This window comes from Moschus berezovskii, chromosome 9 (genome assembly GCF_049115385.1).
Source record: "Moschus berezovskii isolate FMDL1 chromosome 9, NW_MosBer_1.0, whole genome shotgun sequence".
Taxonomy (NCBI): domain Eukaryota; kingdom Metazoa; phylum Chordata; class Mammalia; order Artiodactyla; family Moschidae; genus Moschus; species Moschus berezovskii.
In genome coordinates, this window is record NC_142468.1 from 94,067,335 (window position 1) to 94,091,492 (window position 24,158).

At 38.1% G+C, this 24,158-nt stretch overlaps 1 protein-coding gene across 8 annotated transcripts in view; it reads right to left on the minus strand.

Annotated features, from left to right (window-relative positions):
* Nucleotides 1-1,760: 1,760 nt before the first annotated feature.
* Nucleotides 1,761-24,158, minus strand: part of MYO9A (myosin IXA) — a 244,476-nt gene continuing 222,078 nt past the window's right edge. For all 8 annotated transcript variants that reach the window (XM_088839960.1, XM_088839959.1, XM_088839961.1 and 5 more), the window contains 3 exons: nucleotides 7,601-7,803; nucleotides 5,265-5,407; nucleotides 1,761-4,592 (listed from right to left, as the gene is read on the minus strand). In XM_088839960.1, the coding sequence (XP_088696086.1) occupies nucleotides 4,129-4,592; nucleotides 5,265-5,407; nucleotides 7,601-7,803 (810 nt within the window). In that variant the 3' untranslated portion in view covers nucleotides 1,761-4,128. The remainder of the gene's footprint in view (nucleotides 4,593-5,264; nucleotides 5,408-7,600; nucleotides 7,804-24,158) is intronic.

The window sequence follows — 24,158 nt, forward strand, 5'->3', positions numbered from 1 at the left end:
ATAAATTACTTTAAATCCATTAATATAATACTTATCTGTAGTCTCCACCTTTCCCTTAGTAAATACAACTACTTGGTTCCAAAGGTGCAACTTTTACATGACCTAAGAGGGATGATAAATAGGCATTCAGTATGGATGGAAAGCAAGGTGATGGACTCCTTGGTGGGGCTTTTTTGATAACAGTTTCAACCAAGAGACCAACAGATCTAATAGATCCACCTAATAGATTCACCTCCATAGTCACTATTTTGCCCTTTACCACCAGATAAGATGTGGGAGCAGTTCCAGAGAAAAGTGGGTAACAGTATTTTAGGGGCATAGAAAGATAGAAAAGTGAAAGTGTTAGTCACTCAGTCGTATCTGACTCTTTGCAACCTCATGGACTGTAGCCTGTCTGTAGAATTCTCCGGGCAAGAATACTGGAGTGAGTTGCCATTCCCTTCTCCGGGGCATCTTCCCAACCCAGGGATTGAATCCAGGTTTCCCACATTGCAGGCAGATTCTTTATCATCAGGGAAGCCCTGAGAAAGACTCCCACAACCACCAAGGAACTTTACTACCAAGGCTAACATGGTATTGGGGGACAGTGCCAACTGTCACAGAATTATGGGGAGCTGTCCCACAATTATGGGTAGACAAACATATCTGTCAGCACAGAATGATGCTGTGTTGGTCAATACAGAATGACCAAGAGGGGGAAAAACGAGAGAGAAGAGAATGAGGAAAGCCAGCTGGAGTGTTTCTTCTTAAAATTAAAACTCTCTGAGCTTTGAACACGTCCTGAGAATACTTTCTTCTCTTTTGTTCACCAAAGTGCTTGTGAAAGGTACACATTCCTCAGTTACAGTTTAAAAAAGAAAAATGTGGCCCACAGGCACTGAAGTGGGCCTGCAGAACCTTGCTGGAGCTCCTGTTTTCTGCATGCTTCTGAGACCCTCCATCTTTGACAGTGACAACCCTACTGTGATGGAAGACAGAAGTCTCCACTAACTCCCATGAGAAGGGAGGGCTCTTATATCCCACCCCCTGAATTCAGGTCCCTCTGCCTCCACAAGGCTCATACTAGGCTGTTATCTTCTTTGCATTCACAGAAACCCAGAGTGGCAAAATTAAAATGGCAGGAAGTACACGGTGCATTACAAATGAAGCAAGTTGCCTTCCTGAATCCTTTCTGTATTTACTTCACTTAGTGTATACACACTGTGACCCTACAATTACACTTCTCTGCTTCCATTACATTTTTCATGATAAGGGATACGCTGGCTTTAATGGGGAGAATGAAAACTCCAGGCTGTATCTGGGGCTGGGAATGTGTGGTAAGAAGAGAATGCTCTGCATTTTAGAGTATGGGCTCCAAATGAGGGGCTGCCTCTATGCTGCCACATGTGGGCTCCTCTGAGATCAAAGAAATGAGCAACGGAGAAGCAAATAGAAAACACCCATTTGACACATACAGACGTTAAATATCTTAATTATAAGTGATTGTAATGCAGCATCGGCTTGTGGTAATGTAACATGAACCACAGAGATGACCGGTCAAGATCAGAGGAGAGGAGAGACAGCACTTGGTTCTGACAGTTAAATGTTCTGGCTTCATCTTTTTCAGGCCAACAATGCCCATTATTCTAGAGAACAGCAACATGCTTTCCTTCAAAGGGAGGGTCCCGCCTTTGCTCTCCATTCTTAGCATTCCATGCATCTCCCTTTCCCCACCCCTCCATTCTGATAGCTTGTTAAATGACTAGAAATCCACAAATCTAGCAACTGAAAAACAAATATTTATTTAATGTTATCCAAATTCAGGTTTTAGGTCCCTGAGAAAAAATTATAAAGTCTCTTAACATCCATCACCTGGTTCCTATAAAGTGACCTATATGAGTAGTTTTTCGTTTTTTTTTTTTTAATTTTTTTTAACTGCCAAAAACTTATTTTGCAAAACAACAGCAACAAAACAAAACCTCCACAAAGATTTAGAAGGGAGACTGTATGCCAAGATGTGTTTCCCAGGCCATTCCTCTAGGCCAAAGAAAACTACTCAACGGGGGTAATAGTTTTTTGTTTTTTGTAATGTCCTGGAACAAGTGGAAAGGAGTACTCAACACCGGCTGAAAATCACCTTCCCAAGAATAATGGGAGAGACTGCGCCTGGCACAGGGACTGGGGCACCCATGCAGACACAACCATGCTGAGGGGCTGGGTTCTGCTCTAGGAGATTATCTGAAATTCAGATTTTTAAAGACTTTATTTACCTTTATTACTCCTCCAGGCAGCATGAACAAGGTGGCAGATGTTTGCAGGCTATAAAATCAAACATGTTTAGTTACTAACCATCATCATTCTGGAAATTGACAAAGACTCCTTTTCCCGAGGCCATTTCTGAACCCCACCAGGGAGAGGAAAGCCACCTGCTACCTGGAGCTGCCACTCAGGATGATATTTGTGTCTGGCCTCTGGGGCTCGACAGCAGCCATGGAGGCAGTGGCATGAGGTTCACTGTTGTGTAACAGGAGAGACTCTGCCTTATTAATGAAAGTCCTCAGGTTTCTATAACTTCATCTCAAAGAAGTATGAAAAGGAAGAATAACCAAAATTCAGGTTACAGATGGTAAAGGCTCTTTTTTAGAACAGTGCATGTGGTAGTTAGACAAGATGCATTTAGTAACTTTAAAAAAGAAACATTTTCACATATTTATCTCAAGAAAAGGTATCATGTTTCATTTCCCATATATTATAAATAGCAAAAACAGACTTCTAATCCCACAAACACTAAGAAGCTTAAAATGCTTTTATAACTCAGGTACATGGAGACACCCAGTGGTGAGAAAAATGGTTTGACTTTTCCCTCAACCCAGGGATGTCTGGCTCTCACCACCACATCCAATGGCCCTTAATCTGTGGGAAGAAATTCTATGGGGAGGAAGGAAGCATAAAGTTAAAAAGAAATATGCACACTATACATATATATATTTACAGTAAACTTCAATAACCAGAATATTAACAAAAATAGCTTCAAGTAGTCCTTGATTTTTTTAAAATCTATTTAATACTGATGGTCTGAGGAAAAAAAGATAAAAGCTAGATGGGTCATATTAAAACCTTTTTTTCTTTTTTGGCAGCTTTCTGTAATGTTTATTCATGCAGTGCTATGTGTGAATGCTTGGGGAGAAGTGATTAAGTGGTCACACCATTTGTGTGAGCTTGTGGTGGAAATCCACCGGCAGATAAACAGGTTTATATATGGTCTTCAGTTTAATCTATACAAAGAGAAAGGCCTGGATAAATTAGAACGAAACCCTCCTGTTTAGGGATCACCATGTCTCTGGGACATTTAAAAAATACTAGAGGAACCTGATTCTAGGATCAGGGGATATAAGAACAGTATGGCTATTGACACTTCGGCCCATGCAAAACATTTGGCAGGAACTAACCAGGGGTTAAACCAGCACTGATTATTATAACATCAAACATCGTTGATAGACAAAACAGGTCTTCTCTTCTTCGTTGGATAACCAGAGAGGTCTCAAACATGCTCTGATGGCTTGATGGAGACAACTGCTTTTTTTTTTACTTTCCCAGAATATAACATGGAGTGTTTCTCAAAAATCTTAAAATAGAGGGCTTAGGCTTTTTGCTTACAAATCCTTGGAAGAAAATTATATTCTAAACCAGCTCCTAACTATCCCAAAATAAACCCAAAGGATTTTGCTTTCATGGTTAAGAAAGGTTTATATGTTTTCTTCAAATGTTAGAAATCAGTGGGTCCCTTTAGCCCACAATGTCCCCCCAGTTCCACACTCACCTCTGGGAAGGGAAAAAGGGAGGGAGGAGAGGCAACTACAAAGACCTCCACAACTGACCCAAATCCCAGGGCCCTGGGCGCTCTGTTCAGCGAAATCTCTAGTCGGATACAGCAGCCAAGGCACAGCTGGTACCATCCCTGGCAGGCTTCAAAGAAGACTTTCCGCTTCGGCAGGAGGCCCACCCGGGACTCAGCACACAAGGTCTTGGTTGTATGCTTGGGCAAGAGGCAGGACCACAATCAGAATGGACACTGTGGACCAGGTGATGAAGCCCCAAGATGAGATGTGTTTACCACTCTGTAGCCATAAGGGACACACATCTGCCAGTTCAGACCATAAACTCATTATTCCCAAAGAGAGCTAGCTGTTGGGCCGAGCTGCAGTCTGGGTCCACAGTTTTCCTGCGGCCAGACACAACTATCCCCTCTGGGGTCTCTTTGGTTTTCTGAGGTGAGTTTTTCACATTCTTTAATTTTTGTTTGCCCTTTTCAGGGTTGAAGGTTCCTCTGCTGATGAACTGAGGCTTGTCTTCTAGGGATTTGGTCTGGCCTGATGGCCCTTCCATCCCGAGGGCCTCACCAGCTGAGGAAGCTCGGTAGAAAGGAGATTTGGAATAAATCTGAAATCGTCTTCTGGTCCCATGAGAAGATGCAGTGCCAGATGAACATAAAGAAGAGACTGAAGAGTCTACTGAATCCAGTGAGTCTTGCTGCTTTTTGAACTGCTTCCGCAACTTGCTTGAAGGTTCAGTCTTGCCAGCTGCCTTTGTAGAGATAAGGGCTAAACTTCTCTCTAATGCAAGAAAGAGACCAAAGCTGTAAATGTCAGTTCTCTCTGAAGCAAATCATTGTGTGATGAAGAGGTGTCACTGCTCACATGTGAAAGTGGGTGGGCTAAGTGGAGGGTCCAGGGTTACCTGCTCTGGGCACAGTCACAACTCAAGAAGACCTAACCACGCATCTCTGCACCATCCATATCATTTCATAATCAACCCTGAGGAAGCTGGAGTGGGACCATGCCGTTAGAAGAGGCCTACAACCATCCTCATCATTTAAAACACTGCCAGAATATGTAGTAAATACCACATCTCACAGAGACACGACAGGCAGTTAAAGACTTCCTTGGATCCAGTCCCATCTCATAGCAGGGCACGGCTCCCACTACCTACCCTTAGAAAATGGGTCATGAGTCAGTAAGACAACATGAGCTATGACTGCTGGCTTTCCTCTGTGGTAAATACAAGGAAACATTACTACAAAAGAACTATGTTACACTGAAGGCTTGGTCTGATAAATAATTTATACGGAAGCTTCAGGAGGACTGGTATATTTCAGCTCCTTAGGACTTAGTCATCTTTTCATGTAAGGTCAAGGGCCTTCTTGAAAGAGACTGTCTTTGCTTGGGAATCCTTATTCCTCCTCTGCAAAACAAATCTGGAGTCTTTGGTCTAACATGTTCATTTACCTGATTTCTCAGAGATGGCACCTTCAGACTCAATATTCAAATTTTCAGAGCTATCAGCAGTCCCTATGGAGGCCTCAGACTCAAGGGTTTCATCATCAGAGGCACGTGGTTCCAGGACAAGCATCTCAAATGTTAGTTCTTCCCTGTAAGACGCAATCAAGAAATCATTAACATTTGATAAAAAATGAAAGGAAGCCAACAGGAAAGCAGACCTGTGAATGTCAGGAATTTAGGTAGCAAAAACAGTCACATTTCTTACTGTTCCCTTCCAGGGTGGTGATAAGGACCTGTATACATGATGTGAAGAGCCAACTCACTGGAAAAGACCCTGATGCTGGGAAAGATTGAAGGCAGAAGGAGAAGGGGATGACCGAGGACGGGATGGTTGGATGGCATCACCGACTCAATGGACATATGTTTGAGCAAACTAAGGGAGATAGTGAAGGATAGGGAAGACTGGCTTGCTGCAGTCCATGGGGTCGCAAAGAGCTGAACATGACGTAGCGACTGAACAACAAGTCACAGTCACAGTGAAGGTTAAAGACAGCAAAGGCTGGGACCTATAATGGGGCTAAGGGTGAGGCAGAGGAAGATGCTAAAGCTGTAAGATCCTTTGATAAAATGAACTCTGGGCTGCTAATCAGGAGATTGGGATTCTAAACTCACTCTTAACTCATTCATAATACATCAGGAAAGTACTTTCCTCTTTATGGACCTTAACTTTCTCATCCACAAAGAGACTTAAACTACATGGTCTCTAGGATTCCTTCCAGTTCTTAAACTATTTTCTACAGAATTTTATTAGCTGCTACACCCTATATCCTCTACCTTCTTTGGCCAAGGAGAGACCTCTAGATCTCCTAAATGAAATAAAACAGACTGACCTCTTCTGTCCTTTTAAACCTTTGCCATCTCCACTTAAGACTACTATTCTCAACTCCTTCTTATCAATCACTCACCTCCTCTCAGCCATGCCTCCTCATTCCCTGAAGTCTTTGGTACCTGGCTCCTAATATTACATTCTCACTACTGCCTGATACCACTCTGATTCATTTTAATCAATATCTTTGTTAAAAGTTCATGTTAATACCCTAACACCAAAGTTCCTTTACATCTGCAATTCCTAATAACATTTTCTCCACTCTATGTAGGCAATTTTCCCCAGTGGGCAGACCCTGGAGTCTGTTGATCCACTCCTCCACTCTGTCTACTGCCTCCTTATCCTTCCAAGTTTAACTCCATTTTCATCAATTCTCCTTTTCAGAGCCCTCTTAGCTTCTCTTCCACTCTACCCAGCTTTAAACTATTCATCCTTTAATACCTTCGATACCTGGCTTGAGATTCATGGACAATCTTTGCAAGGAGAGTCTCCAACAACTCACTGCTGCAATGACAACTGTCATAAGCAGTGCACATTCACATCTCTGAGACTATGTTCATATTTTCCTTTCTCTGGGCTTTCACCTTCCTGGCAAATTCCTATTCATCCTTCAATACTTCCAATGCCATTTTCATCAAAGCTGAATTAGCTCCTCTTTTCAGATCATATTTGTATCAAATAGCTAGCTGTTCATCAAAGTAGACCATTTTTACCTTATCATGTTCAGCACAGTTGAGCCCTAGCTAATTTTTCAGCTTATTCAAATTCTAGAAGCAATCCTGACAAGCAAAAAGTACTTTAAGAGATTCATAATCTCTCATGAATCAAGCTATCAGACCTGGGATCCTGGAACTCATGAACAAAAATCCCCTTAAAACTTGAGTCATCACTGTCAACCAGTACATAGTACCTGTATACCCAGGAACTAGTGTTACCATCCGTGCTGCAGGGATGGCAGAGGTCACAGAGTGGTTTGTCTCTCTCCCAAATTGCAACCAATTTCCTTACCCGGTGTCCCAGCACCTCCAAGAGTTGCTGCCTTACCCTGACCATCCAGTTGCTGACCCCATGGCTATACTGATCTTCAGATAATAATGTTCCTTTATGGAGTTCTGAATCATCTTAGCCTGGGAATCTTTATTCCTTCTTTAACAGAAAAATGTGTCATCAAGACTGTGACCTGTTAGGAATCTGGGCTAAGACTGACACCCCCTGTCCAGTCAGCCTTTCGAGAATCTCCACTGTAGCAGCTTCAGATCCCCTAGCTCACGAGCATCCTTCCCTGAGGTGACAACTTTCACACTGCTACCTGAGTACAGACAGCATGTCCTTGTCATCTCCACATCCCTGTACCCTGACGTAGAGTCTGACTCACAATAAGGAAGAATAAACAGAAGACAGGAGGAAGGAAATGGAAACAGGTTAATGGTTGCTCGCTTTCCTTCTGGCGACTCACTTCTCTTTCTGCAGATTCTCAATCTGCTCAGTCAGGACTCTCTCCTCCTGCTGCATAGCTGCCTGCTGCTGCTCTGTGATGTCAGTCTCCAGGGCCGCCTCACTAGTCAAGGTCTCTTCCGTGACATCAGACATGGAGGGCAACTGAACCAAAGCAGGAGAGGATGGACATGGATAGTTTCCTCGACGAAGACGCCCCTTGCCCTGCAAAGAAAAATACATGTTAAAGGTAAATTGAGTGACTCCATCAGTTTTACTTGGCCTAGTTAGGATAACAAGTGTAATACTTCCATCACACCTGGTGAATGGTGGGAATAAGTGGAAACATTCTATGAGACCTAAAATATTTAATGAGATACCATATCTATCAAACACATTTAGGCTAAGTATTTCTTGCCACAGCACTGGAAAATGGGTATGCAGGTGGGTGGGAGTGTAAGAACACACTGTGTACTGGGATGAGATTCTCTCCTTTAACTAAGGTACAGTTGTTTTACAGTGTTGTATTAGTTTCTTCTGCTGTACAGTGAAGTGAATCAGCTGCATGTATACATACATTCCCCCTCCTCTTGAACCTCCCTCCTTCCACCCCTCTAAGTTATCACAGAGCTCCAAACTAAGCTCCCTGTGCTACAGAGCAACTTCCCACTAGCTAGTTTACACATGGTAGCATATATGTAGCAATCCTGATCTTTATAATGATAGGAGATTCTTCTAAGTTATCTCCTGCAAAACTGAATATCCTGCAAACTAAATATCCACATCTGGCTATTTAAATTTTAATTAATTAAAGTTAAATGGGATGTGGGGGAGGGATAAATTGGGAGATTGGAATTGACATATGTGTATACGACATATGTGCGTACTACTATATATAAAACAGATAACTAATAAGAACCTACTGTATAGCACGGGGAACTCTACTCAATACTCTGTGATAGAAAAAAAATCTTTAAAAAGAGTGGATATATGTATAACTGATTCACTTCACTGTACACCTGAAACTAACACAACACTGTAAATCAAGTATACTCCAATAAAACTTTATAAAATTAAATAGAAGTAAAAATTTAGCCCTGCAATCACCCTAGCCAGATTTTAAAAGTTCAATAGCCACAGGTGGTTAGTGACTACCACAAGGAAAAGTGAGATATAGAGCAACTCTATCATCAAACAAAGTTCTGAGGGACAACACTGCTCTATAACGTTAACCTTGGAATATATACTCTCTCTAGGAAGACTATACAAAACAGGTCCTAAAACTCATTGTTTTTTTTTAATATCATTTATATATTATAGGGTGTTAGTGAGAGATATTCTCTAAGAACAACTCAAGAAACTTCCTTCTTGAGATCAGAGGAGGAATAATCTCATTGTTCTAATTGGCTACTTTGTATGTAACTTTAGCCTCTGATAATGACAATTAAATCTCCTGCTGAGAATAACTGGACCAAACATGAAAACCTAACAGATTCTTGAAGGCACGACAGAGTTAACAAGGCAGACCAAAGAGAGGCTGGCCCAGTATTCAGGGCTAATTTATATTTAAGAAGAGGCAGATGAGAGTCTGAACAGAGCTTCTGACAGACTACAGTAGGAGTCAGCAAAACATGGCCCTTGGGCCAAATGTATCCTAATGTCAGATTTTGTAAATAAAGCTTTACTGAAACACTTCTCTGCTCATTAACTCATGCATTGCCTATGGCTCTTCTGCAGAATAACGGTAGCACTGATAGTTGCAACAGCTTCCATGTTCCACAAAGCCTCAACTATCTAGGCTATGGTCCTTTATAGAAAACCTGCCAAGCCCTGGGGTAAGAATAATAGTCCAGACCCAGGCAAGGGTGTGAGCTGTAGTCAGGTGTTGAGTGTGGACTCCATGCATGCCTGATGCTGGGGCCCCTAAGGTTTGTAAATTGAAATTATTATAGTCATTGCAGACACTGCAGGCTAGCTTCAAGTTGTCTGAATGGTTCAAAAAAACTGTAATCCCTAAAATTGGATTCAAGTAATCTCAGATTGCTAGTGTCCTAGAACCTGGCAGAAAACAATGAAAACACTCTCTGGAGGAAAGTAATACCATCTTAGGTTTCAAAATGTTTTTACAAATAATTTTTTAAAATACTTTGCTCACATACAATAAAAGGTAACCAAGCACAAAAGGAGACAAGACAATGTAAATGGAAATAAGTAAAAACAACAGAAACCCTCAATGACACCAGATACTGTGACTATCAGAATAGACTTAACCATGCTGAAAGACACAGAAGGAAGGACACGGTTTAACTAGTGGACTAGAATAGTCAGAAGAAAATATAAAGAATCAAGCAGAGAAAATCAAACAAATTTTTTTCTAGAAAAATTCAGTAAAGATAAACAGGACACAATAAAAAGATCTACCGTATGCAAAAAGATTACTAGGAGAAAAGAGAGATCTTATAGGAGAAATACCAAAGAAATAATAGCAGAACATTTTTCAAAACCAATTAAAGATATCAACCTACTGACTGAAGAAAATCTCCAGCTTCTAGGAAAGATCAACATTGGGTTGGCCAAAAAGTTCATGCTGGTCTTTCCATCTGATGTTATAGGAAAAGGCCGAGTGAACTTCTTGGCCGGTCCAATAAAAAGCAGTCCATACCATACCTAGAAACAGCTGCTAAAAATTAAAGGCGAGAGAAAATCTAAAAAGAAGTCAGAAAAAAAAAATGTATCTGCATCAAAGAAGCAACTATTTGATTCAAGGCTTACTTTTCAACAGAAACAATGGAAGTCAGAAAACAAACAGTATTTTCAAAAGATGAAAGGAAAAAGTAACTGCCTGTCTAGAATTCTATACATTGCAAAAGCAGCCTTCAAGAATGAAGTTTAAATAAAGACATTTTCAGACATACTAAGATAGGAAATCTGTCACCAGCAGATCTGCACTAAAGGAAGGGCAGACAGAAAATGACCCAAAGAGAAAAGTCAAAGAGAAAAAAATGAAGAGCAGTGAAAACAGTAAATATGTAAATCTAAATGAATTTTCATAGAACATAAGAATAATGTATTGCATTTAAAATACAGATAATTTAAAACATCTGCATAACAACAACAGCAACATATCATACACTAGCTAAAGCATATTAAAGACCTTACACTATCTAGGAAAAAAATAAAAGAATCAACTGACTTTGATACACAGATGTCTGTTGTAATCTCTAGGTTGAAAACTAAAAGAAGAGTAAAAAAGTATAAAACTTTAAAACTAAGGAAAAAATGGAATACAATATGTAGTCAAAAGAAAAAGGAAAAAAAGAACAAAACAGTCAAGAAAGAAACAAAACATATCAGGTAGGAAAAATTAAAAGCACAAAATAAAATAGTAGATTTAAATCCAAATATATCAGTGATTACATTAAATTAAGTAGATTAAATGCTTTCATTAAAACAGGAAGATTATCAGACTGTATTTACAAAAAAAGAAAATTCAACTATATTAAGTTTACAAGGTATGCATATAAAATATTCAGAATTCAGGAAGGCTGAAAGCAAAAAAGCAGGAGTAAAAGACCTACCATGTCAGCACAGAGAAAACAAGTGTATACACACAAATCAGTAAAGTAATAGACCTAAACAGCTTAATAAACACAAGTTATCTAATAGACATAGAATTCATGACCTAACAACTATAGGATATTTTAAAGCACAAACAGCAAAGACAATAATAAATTTCCCAGGATTGAAAACAGTTTATCTGACCTTTAAAGTAACTTAAAGTAAGTTTTCTGATGGTGCAATTACAAAGAGAAAACTAAAAATCCCTATGTATGCAGAATTTAAGAAACAGATTTCCAAGCATCAAGAAGATATGATACATATATGAAATAATGAAATTTGCAGCAACATGGATGGACCTAGAGACTATCATACTAAATGAAATAAGTCAGAAAGAGAAAAACAAATGTCATATGACATCACTTATACATGGAATCTAAAATATGACACAAATGAACTTATCTATGAAACAGAAACAGATTCCCAGACACAAAGCACAGACTTGTGGTTGCCAAGGAGGAGAGTGAGGGAGAGATGGATTAGGAGTTCGGGATTAGCAGATATAAACTATTATATATAGAATGGATAAATAACAGAGCCCTACTGTATAGCTCAGGGAACTATATTCAATATTCTGTGATAAAACCATAATGGAAAAGATTATGAGAATGATATATGTGTATAAGTGAGTCATTCTGCCATATGGCAGAAATTAACACAACACTGTAAATCAACTATACCTGAATAAAATTTAAAAAAAGAATAAGAAACAGACTTCTAAAATACCCATAGCCAAAGAAGAAATCACAACAGAAATTTAAAAATTCTTTGAACTAAACAACAATATAAAAATCTGTGGGATACAGTTTAACCCTGTTGATCTTAAAAGTTATAAGCTTTATATGCAAACATTAGAAAAAAAAAGGTTAAAATTTAAAAGGTAAGTACTTTAGAAAACTTTAGAAAAAAGGTATCTATTTTAGAAAACTAGGGAAAGAACAGAAAAACATCTATTTCTGCTTCACTGACTATGCCAAAGCCTTTGACTGTGTCGATCACAATAAACTGTGGAACATTCTGAAAGAGATGGGAATCCCAGACCACCTGACCTGCCTCTTGAGAAACCTGTATGCAGGTCAGGAAGCAACAGTTAGAACTGGACATGGAACAACAGACTGGTTCCAAATAGGAAAAGGTGTACGTCAAGGTTGTATATTGTCACCTTGCTTATTTAACTTATATGCAGAGTACATCATGAGGAACGCTGGGCTGGAAGAAGCACAAGCTGCAATCAAGATTGCTGGGAGAAATATCAATAACCTCAGATATGCAGATGACACTACCCTTATGGCAGAAAGTGAAGAAGAACTAAAAAGCCTCTTGATGAAAGTGAAAGAGGAGAGTGAAAAGGTTGGCTTGAAGCTCAACATTCAGAAAACAAAGATCATGGCATCTGGTCCCATCACTTCATGGGAAATAGATGGAAAAACAGTGGAAACAGTGTCAGACTTTATTTTTTGGGGCTCCAAAATCACTTTGGGTGCTGATTGCAGCCATGAAATTAAAAGACGCTTGCTCCTTGGAAGGAAAGTTATGACCAACCTTGATAGTATATTAAAAAGCAGAGACATTACTTTGCCAACCAAGGTCCGTCTAGTCAAGGCTATGGTTTTTCCCGTGGTCATGTATGGATGTGAGAGTTGGACTGTGAAGAAAGCTGATCGCCGAAGAATCGATGCTTTTGAACTGTGGTGCTGGAGAAGACTCTTGAGAGTCCCTTATACTGCAAGGAGATCCAACCAGTCCATCCTAAAGGAGATCAATCCTGGGTGTTCATTGGAGGGACTGATGCTAAAGCTGAAACTGCAATACTTTGGCCACCTTATGCGATGAGTTGACTCACTGGAAAAGACTCTGATGCTGGGAAAGGTTGGGGGAGGGAGGAGAAGGGGACGACGGAGAATGAGATGGCTGGATGGCATCACCGACTCTGTGGACATGAGTTTGAGTGAACTCCGGGAGTTGGTGATAGACAGGGAGGCCTGGTGTGCTGTGATTCATGGGGTCGCGAAGAGTCGGACACGACTGAGCGACTGAACTGAACTGAGGGAAAGAACAACAAAATAAACCCAAGGAGGAAAAAAGGAAATAGTAAATAGACACTAGAAAAAAGAGGACCAAAGGCAAACGCAGCTCTTTGAAACAACTAATAAAGAATTTTAAATGCTGGCAAAATTGGTAAGAAAGAAAGAAATCACAAATAACCAAAAGAAGGAATGAAAAAGGGGGCACCATCCAAATCTAGTAGACATGAAAAAGATAAGAGGCTACTATGAACAACTCTATGTTAATAAATCTGAAATTTTATACAAAGTGGAGAAATTTCTACAAAAGTCCAAGTAACTAAAACTGTCAAGGAAATTAAAAAATGTGAATAATTTTATAAACTTAATCTATAAATAAAATCTTTATAGAGAGAAAACTGGAAGCTTAGATGATTTCACCAGTAAACAAGAAGAAATAACACACAAATTCTTCCACAGAATTAAAAATGAGGACTACTCTCCTGCTTGCCACAACTAGAGAAGGAAAAGCCCACACAGCAGTGAAGACCCAGCACATCCGTAAATAAATAAGAATTATAAAAAAGGACTATTCTCCAACTCATTTTTAGAGGCCAGCATAAACTAGATATTAAAACATAGGACATTAAAAGGAAAGTCTTTCATAGGACAATTTTACTCAAACACAAGTGCAAAAATTCTAAACATACTATAAACCAATCTCAATAAAAATCCCAAGACAATTTTTGTGAAGCTGATTCTATAATTTATATGGCAATATATATAGAGCCAAGAATAGTCAAAACACTACTGAAGAAGGTAGAGTGATTTGTTCTAGCAGGTATTTTTAGAAAGCTATACTAATTGAAATAGTGGTGCTGATACAAAGCTATACTAATTGAAATAGTGGTGTTGATACAAAGATAGTCAAAATAGACTAGAAAGAGATCTATGAATATAAAGACCACTCCCTACAATATATCACATACAAAAATATTTTCAGGTGGATTATACACCTAAATATAAAAGGCAAAACAATAAAGCTTGTACACAATAATAATAAAAATTATCTTCATAACTTAAGATTGTAAAAAAAAAAACAACTCTTACACATGACCCTAAAAGTACTAATCTAAAGAAAAACATTGGTAAGTTAGGCTACATTAAAATTAAGAACATCTGTTCAATGAAAGACACCTTTAAGAGTGGAAGAAGAAATTATGCAACAGAAGTAATCAATAAAGGGCTTGCATCCAGAATCCATTAAGAACTATTTCAAATCAGAAAAAAGCAGACAACCCCATCAGAAAAATGAACAAGAGTTGTAAACAGGTCCTCCATCAAAGAGGATATTCAAACTGCCAACATACTTATGAAAAATTGCTTAAGCAGATTACAGTCACAACACAGAAATTTAAAATGAAACCCTAATGATACAAAATCACTGCAAATGTGATTGCAGTCGTGAAATTAAAAGACGCTTACTCCTTGGAAGGAAAGTTATGACCAACCTAGACAGCATATTAAAAAGCAGAGACGTTACTTTGCCAACAAAGGTCGATCTAGTCAAGGCTATGGTTTTTCCAGGGGTCATGTATGGATGTGAGAGTTGGACTGCGAAGAAAGCTGAGCGCCGAAGAATTGATGCTTTTGAACTGTGGTGCTGGAGAAGACCCTTGAGAGTCCATTGGACTGCAAGGAGATCCAACCAGTCCATTCTAAAGGAGATCGATCCTGAGTGTTCATTGGAAGGACTGATGCTAAAGCTGAAATTCCAATACTTTGGCCACCTCATGCGAAGAGTTGACTCACTAGAAAAGACTCTGATGCTGGGAGGGATTGGAGGCAGGAGGAGAAGGGGACGACAGAGAATGAGATGGCTGGATGGCATCACCAACTCAATGGACATGAGTTTGAGTGAACTCCGGGAGTTGGTGATGGACAGGGAGGCCTGGCGTGCTGTGATTCATGGAGTCACAAAGGGTCAGACACAACTGAGCGACTGAACTGAAGTGAACTGAACAGAGTAAATCCTAAATGCTGTCAACAGCAAAAATAAAAAAAGAAAGAAGCAACTATATGAAGTAATGAATGTGTTAACTAATCTCATTATGATAATCATTTCATAATATATACATACCTCAAATCATCACACTGTACACCTTAAACTTACACAATGTTATATGTCAATTAAATCTCACTATATACACTGGGGGGCTTCCCTGGTAGCTCAGATGGTAAAGAATCCACCTGCACAGTGGGAGACCTGGGTTCGATCTCTGGCCTGGGAAGTTCCCCTGGAGGAGGGCATGGCAACCCACTCCAGTATTCTTGCCTGAAGAATCCCCATGGACAGAGGAGCCTGGTAGGCTATAGTCCATGGGGTTGTAACGAGTTGGATATGACTGTGCAACTAAACACATAACACAATAGGAGAAGAAAGAAAAAAACAAAACACATGTATTTAGAGCTCTAAAAGAGTGCATTTTAAAAAATGCAACATGTATACACCGCTGTATTTTAAACAGATAACCAACAAAGTCTTACTGTATAGCAAAGAGAACTCTGCTCAATGTTATGTGGCAGCCTGGATGGGAGGGGAGTTTTGGGGAAAATAGATACATGAATATGCATGGCTGAGTCCCTTTGCTGTTCACTTGAAACTATCACAGCATTGTTAATCAGCTTTGCTGCTGCTGCTAAGTCACTTCAGTTGTGTCCGACTCTGTGTGACCCCATAGACGGAAGCCCACCAGGCTCCCCTGTCCCTGGGATTCTCCAGGCAAGAACACCAGAGCAGGCTGCCATTTCCTTCTCCAATGTGTGAAAGTGAAAAGTGAAAGTGAAGTCGCTCAGTCATGTCCAACCCTTAGCGACCCCACGGACTGCAGCCCACCAGGCTCCTCCATCCATGGGATTTTCTAAGCAAGAGTACTGGAGTGGCTTGCCATTGCCTTCTCCAGTATAAAATAAAAAGTCTAAAAAACTGATTTAAAAATAATTCTGGATTGTACAAGGTGTACCATATAGGGCTCACTGACTTGATAAATTATATTAATTCGATCACAGTTGGTTTCAGTTTCTGTGTTACCCTAAGGTGAGTGTTTTCAGTTTCCTGCGCAGCCATTTCAGTCTGTTTTCCTTTTGCTCCCCCTTTTCATTTTGTTCCTGTTTTTTTCTCCTAAAGATATATCCTTTTCCACTTCCCATTATGTATTTGTTTCCATTTTTGTAGAAAAGGTAGAGCTGATAACCTTTTTCATCTGAAAGGGCAGTTAAGCTTCACAGTCAGGTAGACCAGTTCAAGTTGACAGTGATCAGACACATTAATTGAGAATAATCAAGTTATACCATGCAGGAGATAGCTGACATACTCAAATATCTAAATCAATCACTGGAAATCATTTGCACCAGCTTGGCAAATCACTTTGATGTTTGGGTTCCACATAAGTTAAGCAAAAAAACAAAAAAAACCAAACCCTTCTTGACTGTATTTCTGCATGCTATTCTCTCCTGAAACATAAAGAAAATATTCAGTTTTTAAAACAAAATTGTGATGCACGATGAAAAGTGTATACTGTACAATAATGTGGGATGGAAGAGTTTGTGGAACAAGTGACATGAACCACCACCACCATACCAAATGCTGGTCATCATCCAAAGAAAGTGATGTAGCGTATATGGTGGGACTGGAAGGGAGTGCTCTATATTGAACTCCTTCTAGAAGACCATTAATTCCAACAAGTACTGCTCCCAATTAGACCAACTGAAGGCAGCAATTCATGAAAAACATCTGGAATCTTTGCTCAGGAAGATAACAAGTTTTGGCAAGATGGAATTATGAAGTTGCCTGTAAAATGGCAGAAAGTAGTGGAACAAAATGGTAAATGTGTTGCTGAATAAAGTTTTTGGTGAAAATTAAAGATGTGCCTTTTATTTTTACTTAAAAAATCACAGAACTTTTTGGCCAACCAAACACCATGTTCATGGACTGGAAGAATTAATATTGTTAATATCACCACACTATCCAAGGCAATCTACAGATTCAATATAAACCCTATCAAAACACCTAAGAAATTTTTCACAGAACTAGAACAAATAATTCTAAAATCTGTATGAAAACATAGAATATTCCAAACAGCCAAACCAATCTAGAGAAAGAAAACAAAACTGGAAGTATCACATTCCCTAATTTCAAAATTTACTACAAAGCTACAAAAACCAAAACAGTCTGGTACTGGAAAACAGACATACAGATCAATAGAACAGATATAGAGTACCCAGAAATAAACTCATGCTTATAGTTAAACTACAACAAAGAAGGCAAGGATATACAAGAGGAAAAGATAGCTTCTTCAATAAACTGTTGGGACAACTGAACAGCTACATGCAAAAGAATAAAACTTTCTCAAACCATATACAAAAATAAATATAAAATATATAAAGACTTAAATGTAAGACCTGAAACTCCTAGAAGAAAACATAGGCAGTATACTCTTTGGCACTGGTGTTAACAATACTTTTTTGGATATGTCTCCTCAAGCAAGGGAAACAAAAGCAAAAATAAACAAATGGGACTACATCAAAATAAAAAGCTTTTGTACAGCAAAGGAAGAGTTAAAATCCAAAATACTCAAAGAACTCATACAACTCAACTTCAAACAACAACCTAATTAAAAATGAGCAGAGCACCCGCATAGACGTTTTTTCCAAAGACAACATATAAATGGCCCAAAGACTCATGAAAAGATGCTGGACATCACTATCATCACAGAAATGCAAATCAAAACTACAATGAGGTATCACTTCATACCTGTCATAATGGTTGTTATCCAAAAGATAGCATATAAGTGTTGGTGAGGATATGGAGAAAAGGGAACCCTTGTGCACTATTCGTAGGAATGTAAATTGGTACAGCTGCTAGGAAAATACTATGAAGGTGCCTCAAAAAATTAAAAATACTACCATATTATTTTGCAATTCCACTCCTGGGTATTTATCGTAGGAAAACAAAAACACTAATTCAAAAAGATCTATACAGCCCTATCTTCACTGCAGTATCATTTACAACAGTCCACATATGAAAGCAACTTAAGTACTTATTGACAGAAGAATGAAGATGTGGTACATGTACACATACACACACACAGGAATATTACTCAGTCATAAAAAAGCATGAAATCTTGTCATTAGCAACAACATGGATGGACCTAGGCTATGCTAACTGAAATAAGTCAAACAGAAAAAGAGAAGTAATGCATAACTTCACTTATATGTGAAATATAAAAAAAAGTCACAACAAAACAAACAGATTAATAGATACAGAGAACAAACTAGTGGCTGCCAAAGAGGAGAGGGATGAGTTAAACAGGTGAGGGAGATTAAGCGGTACAAACTTATAGTTATAAAATAAATAAGTCACAGGGATGTAATGGGGACTATAGTCAACTATATTGTAATATTAAAAACTCTGTACAGTGACAGGCTAGACTAATAATGGTGGTCATTTTGTAATGTATAAAAATATCAAATCACTATGTGCACTGCAGCATTATTTATAACAGCCAGGACACGCAAGCAACCTAAATGTCCATCAATAGAGAAATGGATATAGAAGATGTGATACTTATATACAATGGGGTATTATTAAGCCATAAGAAAGAATGGAATTGTGCCATTTGCAGAGACATGGATGGACTGAAAGAGAGTCATACAGAGTAAAGTAAGGCAGAAAAAGAAAAACATCATACAGTATCATTTATAAGTAGAATTTAGGAAAATAGTACACAGCAACTTATTTGCAAAGCAAACAGAGAAACAGACATAGAGAACAAACTTATAGATACCAGGGAAGAAGGGTGGGTGGGATGAATTGGGAGACCGGGGTTGATATATATATATACACAGTATACTATAAAGTAGATAATTAATGGGAACCTACTTTATAGCACAGGGAATTCTATTCAGTGCTCTGTGGTCACCTAAATGGGAAGGAAATGTAAAAAAGAGGGGTATATGTATACATATAACTAATTCACTTTGCTGGTAAAGCAGAAACTAACACAACATTATAAAGCAACTATACTCCAATAAAAATTTTAAAAAAAGTAAACACTTTGTGATAATATCTTATAATTGTAAATTTGTTGAATAATATACTTTAAAGAAGGTTCCAGCCCCACACATCCTGAGGTCAATAAACTCTGTACTTTCAAGAATCAAAAAAAAAATTGAACCACTATACTGCATACTTGAATATAATATTGGAAATCAATTACACTACAAATAAAAAAATAAGTAAATCGAGAAATAAGCATAATGAGAGGATATGTGTAGATTATAAGCATATACTATGCCATTTTATATAAGGAACTTGAGTGTCCTAGAAATTTGATATCTGGGAAGGGTCCTGAAACCAATCTCCTGTGGATACTGAGAGACTACATCTAGCACTTTTATTTTTAAACTTTCCATCTTTGATTCATCTAAATCAACATTTATCTCATTTTTTTCTAAAATATAGCTAGCCTTTTTTCCTTCACCATTTATAGAATAGTATACCTCTGAAATGCCAGTAGATCTCTTTTTCTTTGCACTTGAGGTGTGGCTTAGGAGGCTAAAGATATAACTAACACACTGATAGCTGTTTGTCAGTCTAGACTGCTGCAAGAGCTCTGGCATAAAAGGAAGATCTTAGGTTGGCTACTGGCATGCTGTGCTTCCTGTCCCATATTCTTCTACACGATCCTCGTAAGTGTAGCCCACGGTAGTCTTATGAGTCTGAAAGCTTAGCTGAGTCTCAACAGATCCTCCTCCATCATGCTGGGTGCAACAATAAACGAACAGATGAATCTGGGAAGAACTGACAACCTTTATAAATTCAGTCTTCATTTTCAAAACATTTATTTGTTTAAATCTTTTGTAGTTCTTGGGGCCTAAGACTTTCTCTACATAAATCTTCAGCACTTCTTGTTCTAGATTTCTTTGTTCAAGTATATTCCTTGGTATTTTATGTTGCTGTTTAGAATGTATGTGCACACTAATAACAATGTATGTGTGAGCATTTTTCTTCCATTACATCATCCAACTGGTAGTACAAAATCATTCACTGTACCAAGATACTCTATCATTTGTAACTGCTTTTGAGTTGATTTCCTAAAGTTTTGCATGTATATAATAATAATGAAAATGGGGATAATTTTACCTCTTCTTCTACATTTATATCTTTGATTCCTTTTTATTATCTAATTGCATTAGCTAGGTCCTCCAGAACAAGGTCAAATAACAGTGAAGATAATGGACAATGAGGGTAATAACTGCCTTTTCCTAATTTTAATTAGAAAGCTTCCAATGTTTCTCCAGTAAGCAAGATACTTGTTGGGTGGGGGGGGATAGATATATTTGCTAAGGAACTAAAGATATATCCCCATATTTTAATAAGAATTAAAAAATAATACTTATATAATTATATCAAATGCTTCTTAAATATCTATGAGGATAATATAATTTTATATTTTTTTCTACAGATCAATTGTGTGTGTGTGTGTGTTGTGTTTAGTCACTCAGTCTTGTCTAACTTTTTGTGACCCCATGACCCCATGCAGCCCACCAGGTTCCTCTGTCCATGGGATTTCCCAGGCAAGAATACTGGCGTAGGTTGCCATTTCCTCTTCTAGGGGACCTTGCCAACCCAGGGATCGAACCTGCATCTTCTGTATCTCCTGTGTCTTTCCCTGCTGAGTAACATGGTGAATTATGCTATTAAAGTCATTCTAGCATTCCTCAATTGAATCATATTTAGTCAAAGTTTAGGTTTATGGGCCACTGAGTTATGCTTGACAGTATTTTAACTTGGGATTTTTGGATTAATATTCACAGATGTAGCAGTTCTGAAATTATATATCAAATGTTTTACTGATAAACATACATATCAATATGTATTTGTACATATATGTACATGTATATGTGTGTATATAAAGACATATATGTAGAAGTATACATATATATATATATGTATGTATCAAGTGCTGTTCTATGGCTTAAAAATACAAACTCATTTAATCTTTGAGTTTGGTACTATTAACCCCAGTTTATGTATGAGAAAACTGATGCTTGGAGATTAAATGACTTGACCATGTTACAACAGCTAGTAAACTGGTGCTGAGATTTAAACACAAAAGTTTACTCCAGAGCCCACTCTATATTATTCTTTTAATACTTTTACATAAAATTTGTATTAGTTTTTTCTTTTTCTTTGATGAGGATGTTAACAAGTACCAATGTTACACTCTTTTCATAATGTTATACTCTTCTTGTCAGCACTGGAATACCTTAAACTGTATTATATTTTTAAAGCGTTGGTAAAATTCCTCTTTGAAACTTTACGTCTGGTGTTTTTAAAAGAGGAAACTTGTTAGAAACATCATGGCCTCTCATGACCTAAAAGTAAGAGAGCCAAACTACTAGTCCTGGAGTTTAAGAACCCAAAAACTTACTTGCTAATTCATTACATCTTATCACTCTCCCCTTCATTCTTACCAAGAAATCTTATATTCCAGCCATTGAAGTTTGCTCAGTGTTCTCAGGCATTAAGTAATCCAGCTCTCTGCTTTCCTACAGCTTTTTGCACAGACAAGGGAGATTTAGCAAACTGAACTGCAATGATTTGTATCTTTGTTTCCCAGACTACTAATTCATCTATACCACCGGAACCTAACACAAGTGCCTAAAACAGAGGTGAACTGTTACACTTCAGTTAAAAAAGAATAAGAATAAATGAAACTGAATCAAAGAGTAGGGCACAGATCTCATCTTGCAGAGGAGGATAAGAAGGAAGTGTCTAAAGTGTTGTCTAAAAAGAGAAGTCTCTCCGAAGAAACATACTGAAGGTAATCTCATTTTTTCTTAGTAAAGTTTAAAAATATTAAATGGATTTACAATACTGAAATGAATCATGTTTTATCTCTATAAAAATCTTCCTAAAATAATAAAAGAAATATTAAACTGTGAATACCTTAGGATTGTCATAACTTCACTAAACACACATAAGGAAAAAGTTCAAGGGAGATACAAGTATTCTAAAATATTAACATAAAATTGTGATTTTCTTACTTTTTGCACTTTACCCTACTGTTCAAATTTTTCCACAAACAAAATGAAATACGTATGTCAATGTGCCTTCTATGTAGAAACATAAGCTCTTAGGTCTATCAAATGCCTAATTTTAAGATATCATATACTATAACAGAAAAAACAATTTTAGTGACTTGAAAATGCTAACTATAAAATAGTTTATCTTTCAAGTTCGGTAAAAAATTAGAAAACTGTTTCTTTAAAAGCATTAAGTATTATACAAAACTATAATACTTTTATTATATTATGTAATGCTCAAAATTCTCCAAGCCAGGCTTCAACAGTATGTGAACTGTGAACTTCCAGATGTTCAAGCTGGATTTGGAAAAGGCAGAGGAACCAGAGATCAAATTGCCAACACCAGCTGGATCATAGAAAAAGCAAGAGAGTTCCAGAAAAACATTTACTTCTGCTTTATTGACTAGGCAAAAGCCTTTGACTGTGGATCACAACAAAATTGGAAAATTTCTTAAAAGAGATGGGAATACCAGACCACCTCACCTGCCTCCTGAGAAATCTGTATGCAGGTCAAGAAGCAACAGTTAGAACAGGACATGGAACAACTGACTGGTTCCAAATGGGGCAAGGAGTACATCAAGGCTGTATATTGTCACCCTGCTTATTTAACTTATCATGTGGAATGCCAGGTTGGATGAAGCACAAGCTGGAAACAAGACTGCAGGGAAAAATATCAATAACCTCAGATATACAGATTACACCACCCTTATGGCAGAAAGTGAAGAGGAACTAAAGAGCCTCTTGATGAAAGTGAAAGAAGAGAGTGAAAAAGTTGGCTTAAAACTCAACATTCAGAAAACTAAGACCATGGCATCCGGTCCCATCACTTCATGACAAACAGATGGGGAAACAATGGAAACAGTGAGACTTCATTTTCCTGGACTCCAAAATCACTGCAGATGGTGAATGCAGCCATGAAATTAAAAGGTGCTTTCTCCTTGGAAGAAAAGCTATGACCAACCTAAACAGCGTATTAAGAAGCAGAGACATTACTTTGCCGACAAAGGTCCATCCTAGTTAAAGCTATGGTTTTTCCAGTAGTCATGTATGGATGTGAAAGTTGGACTATAAAGAAAGCTGAGGGCTAAAGAATTGATGCTTTTGAACTGGGTGTTGGAGAAGACTCCTGAGAGTCCCTTGGACTGCAAGGAAATCAAACCGGTCAATCCTTAACGAAATCAGTCCTGAATATTCTTCGGAAGGACTGATGCTGAAGCTGAAACTCTAATACTTTGGCCACCTGATGCGAAGAACTGACTCACTGGAAGAGACCTTGATGCTGGGAAAGATTGAAGGTGGGAGGAGAAGGAGATGACAGAGAATGAGATGGTTGGATGGCATCTCTGATTCGATGGACATGAGTTTGAGCAAGCTCTGGGAGTTGGTGATGGACAAGGAAGCCTGACATGCTGCAGTACATGGGATCGTGAAGAGTTGGACACGACTGAGCAACTGAACTGAATTATACAAAAGAGCTGGTATTAAGCTTTAAATATGAATTTTTTAAAAAAAAAGGAGATACAAGAATGAAATTAGACTATTTAACAATCAATTTTTAGAATGCAAATAGTAGATCTCGCAGCAAAAAAAAATGCATAGGGAGCCACCATCTCATTCTTGTCTAATATTCCTTACTTTCTATTCTCTAAACACTCAATGCCCCAGGATCACTCACTCTACTGTCTGTAAATCTTCCATCTTCTCTCACATATAATCCTACCATGCCAAGATCATGCAATTCTTTTATTTCCTTACTCCATAACTTCTGCCTTTTATTCCACAAACCTAATCTTCAAGTTTCTTGAAAAG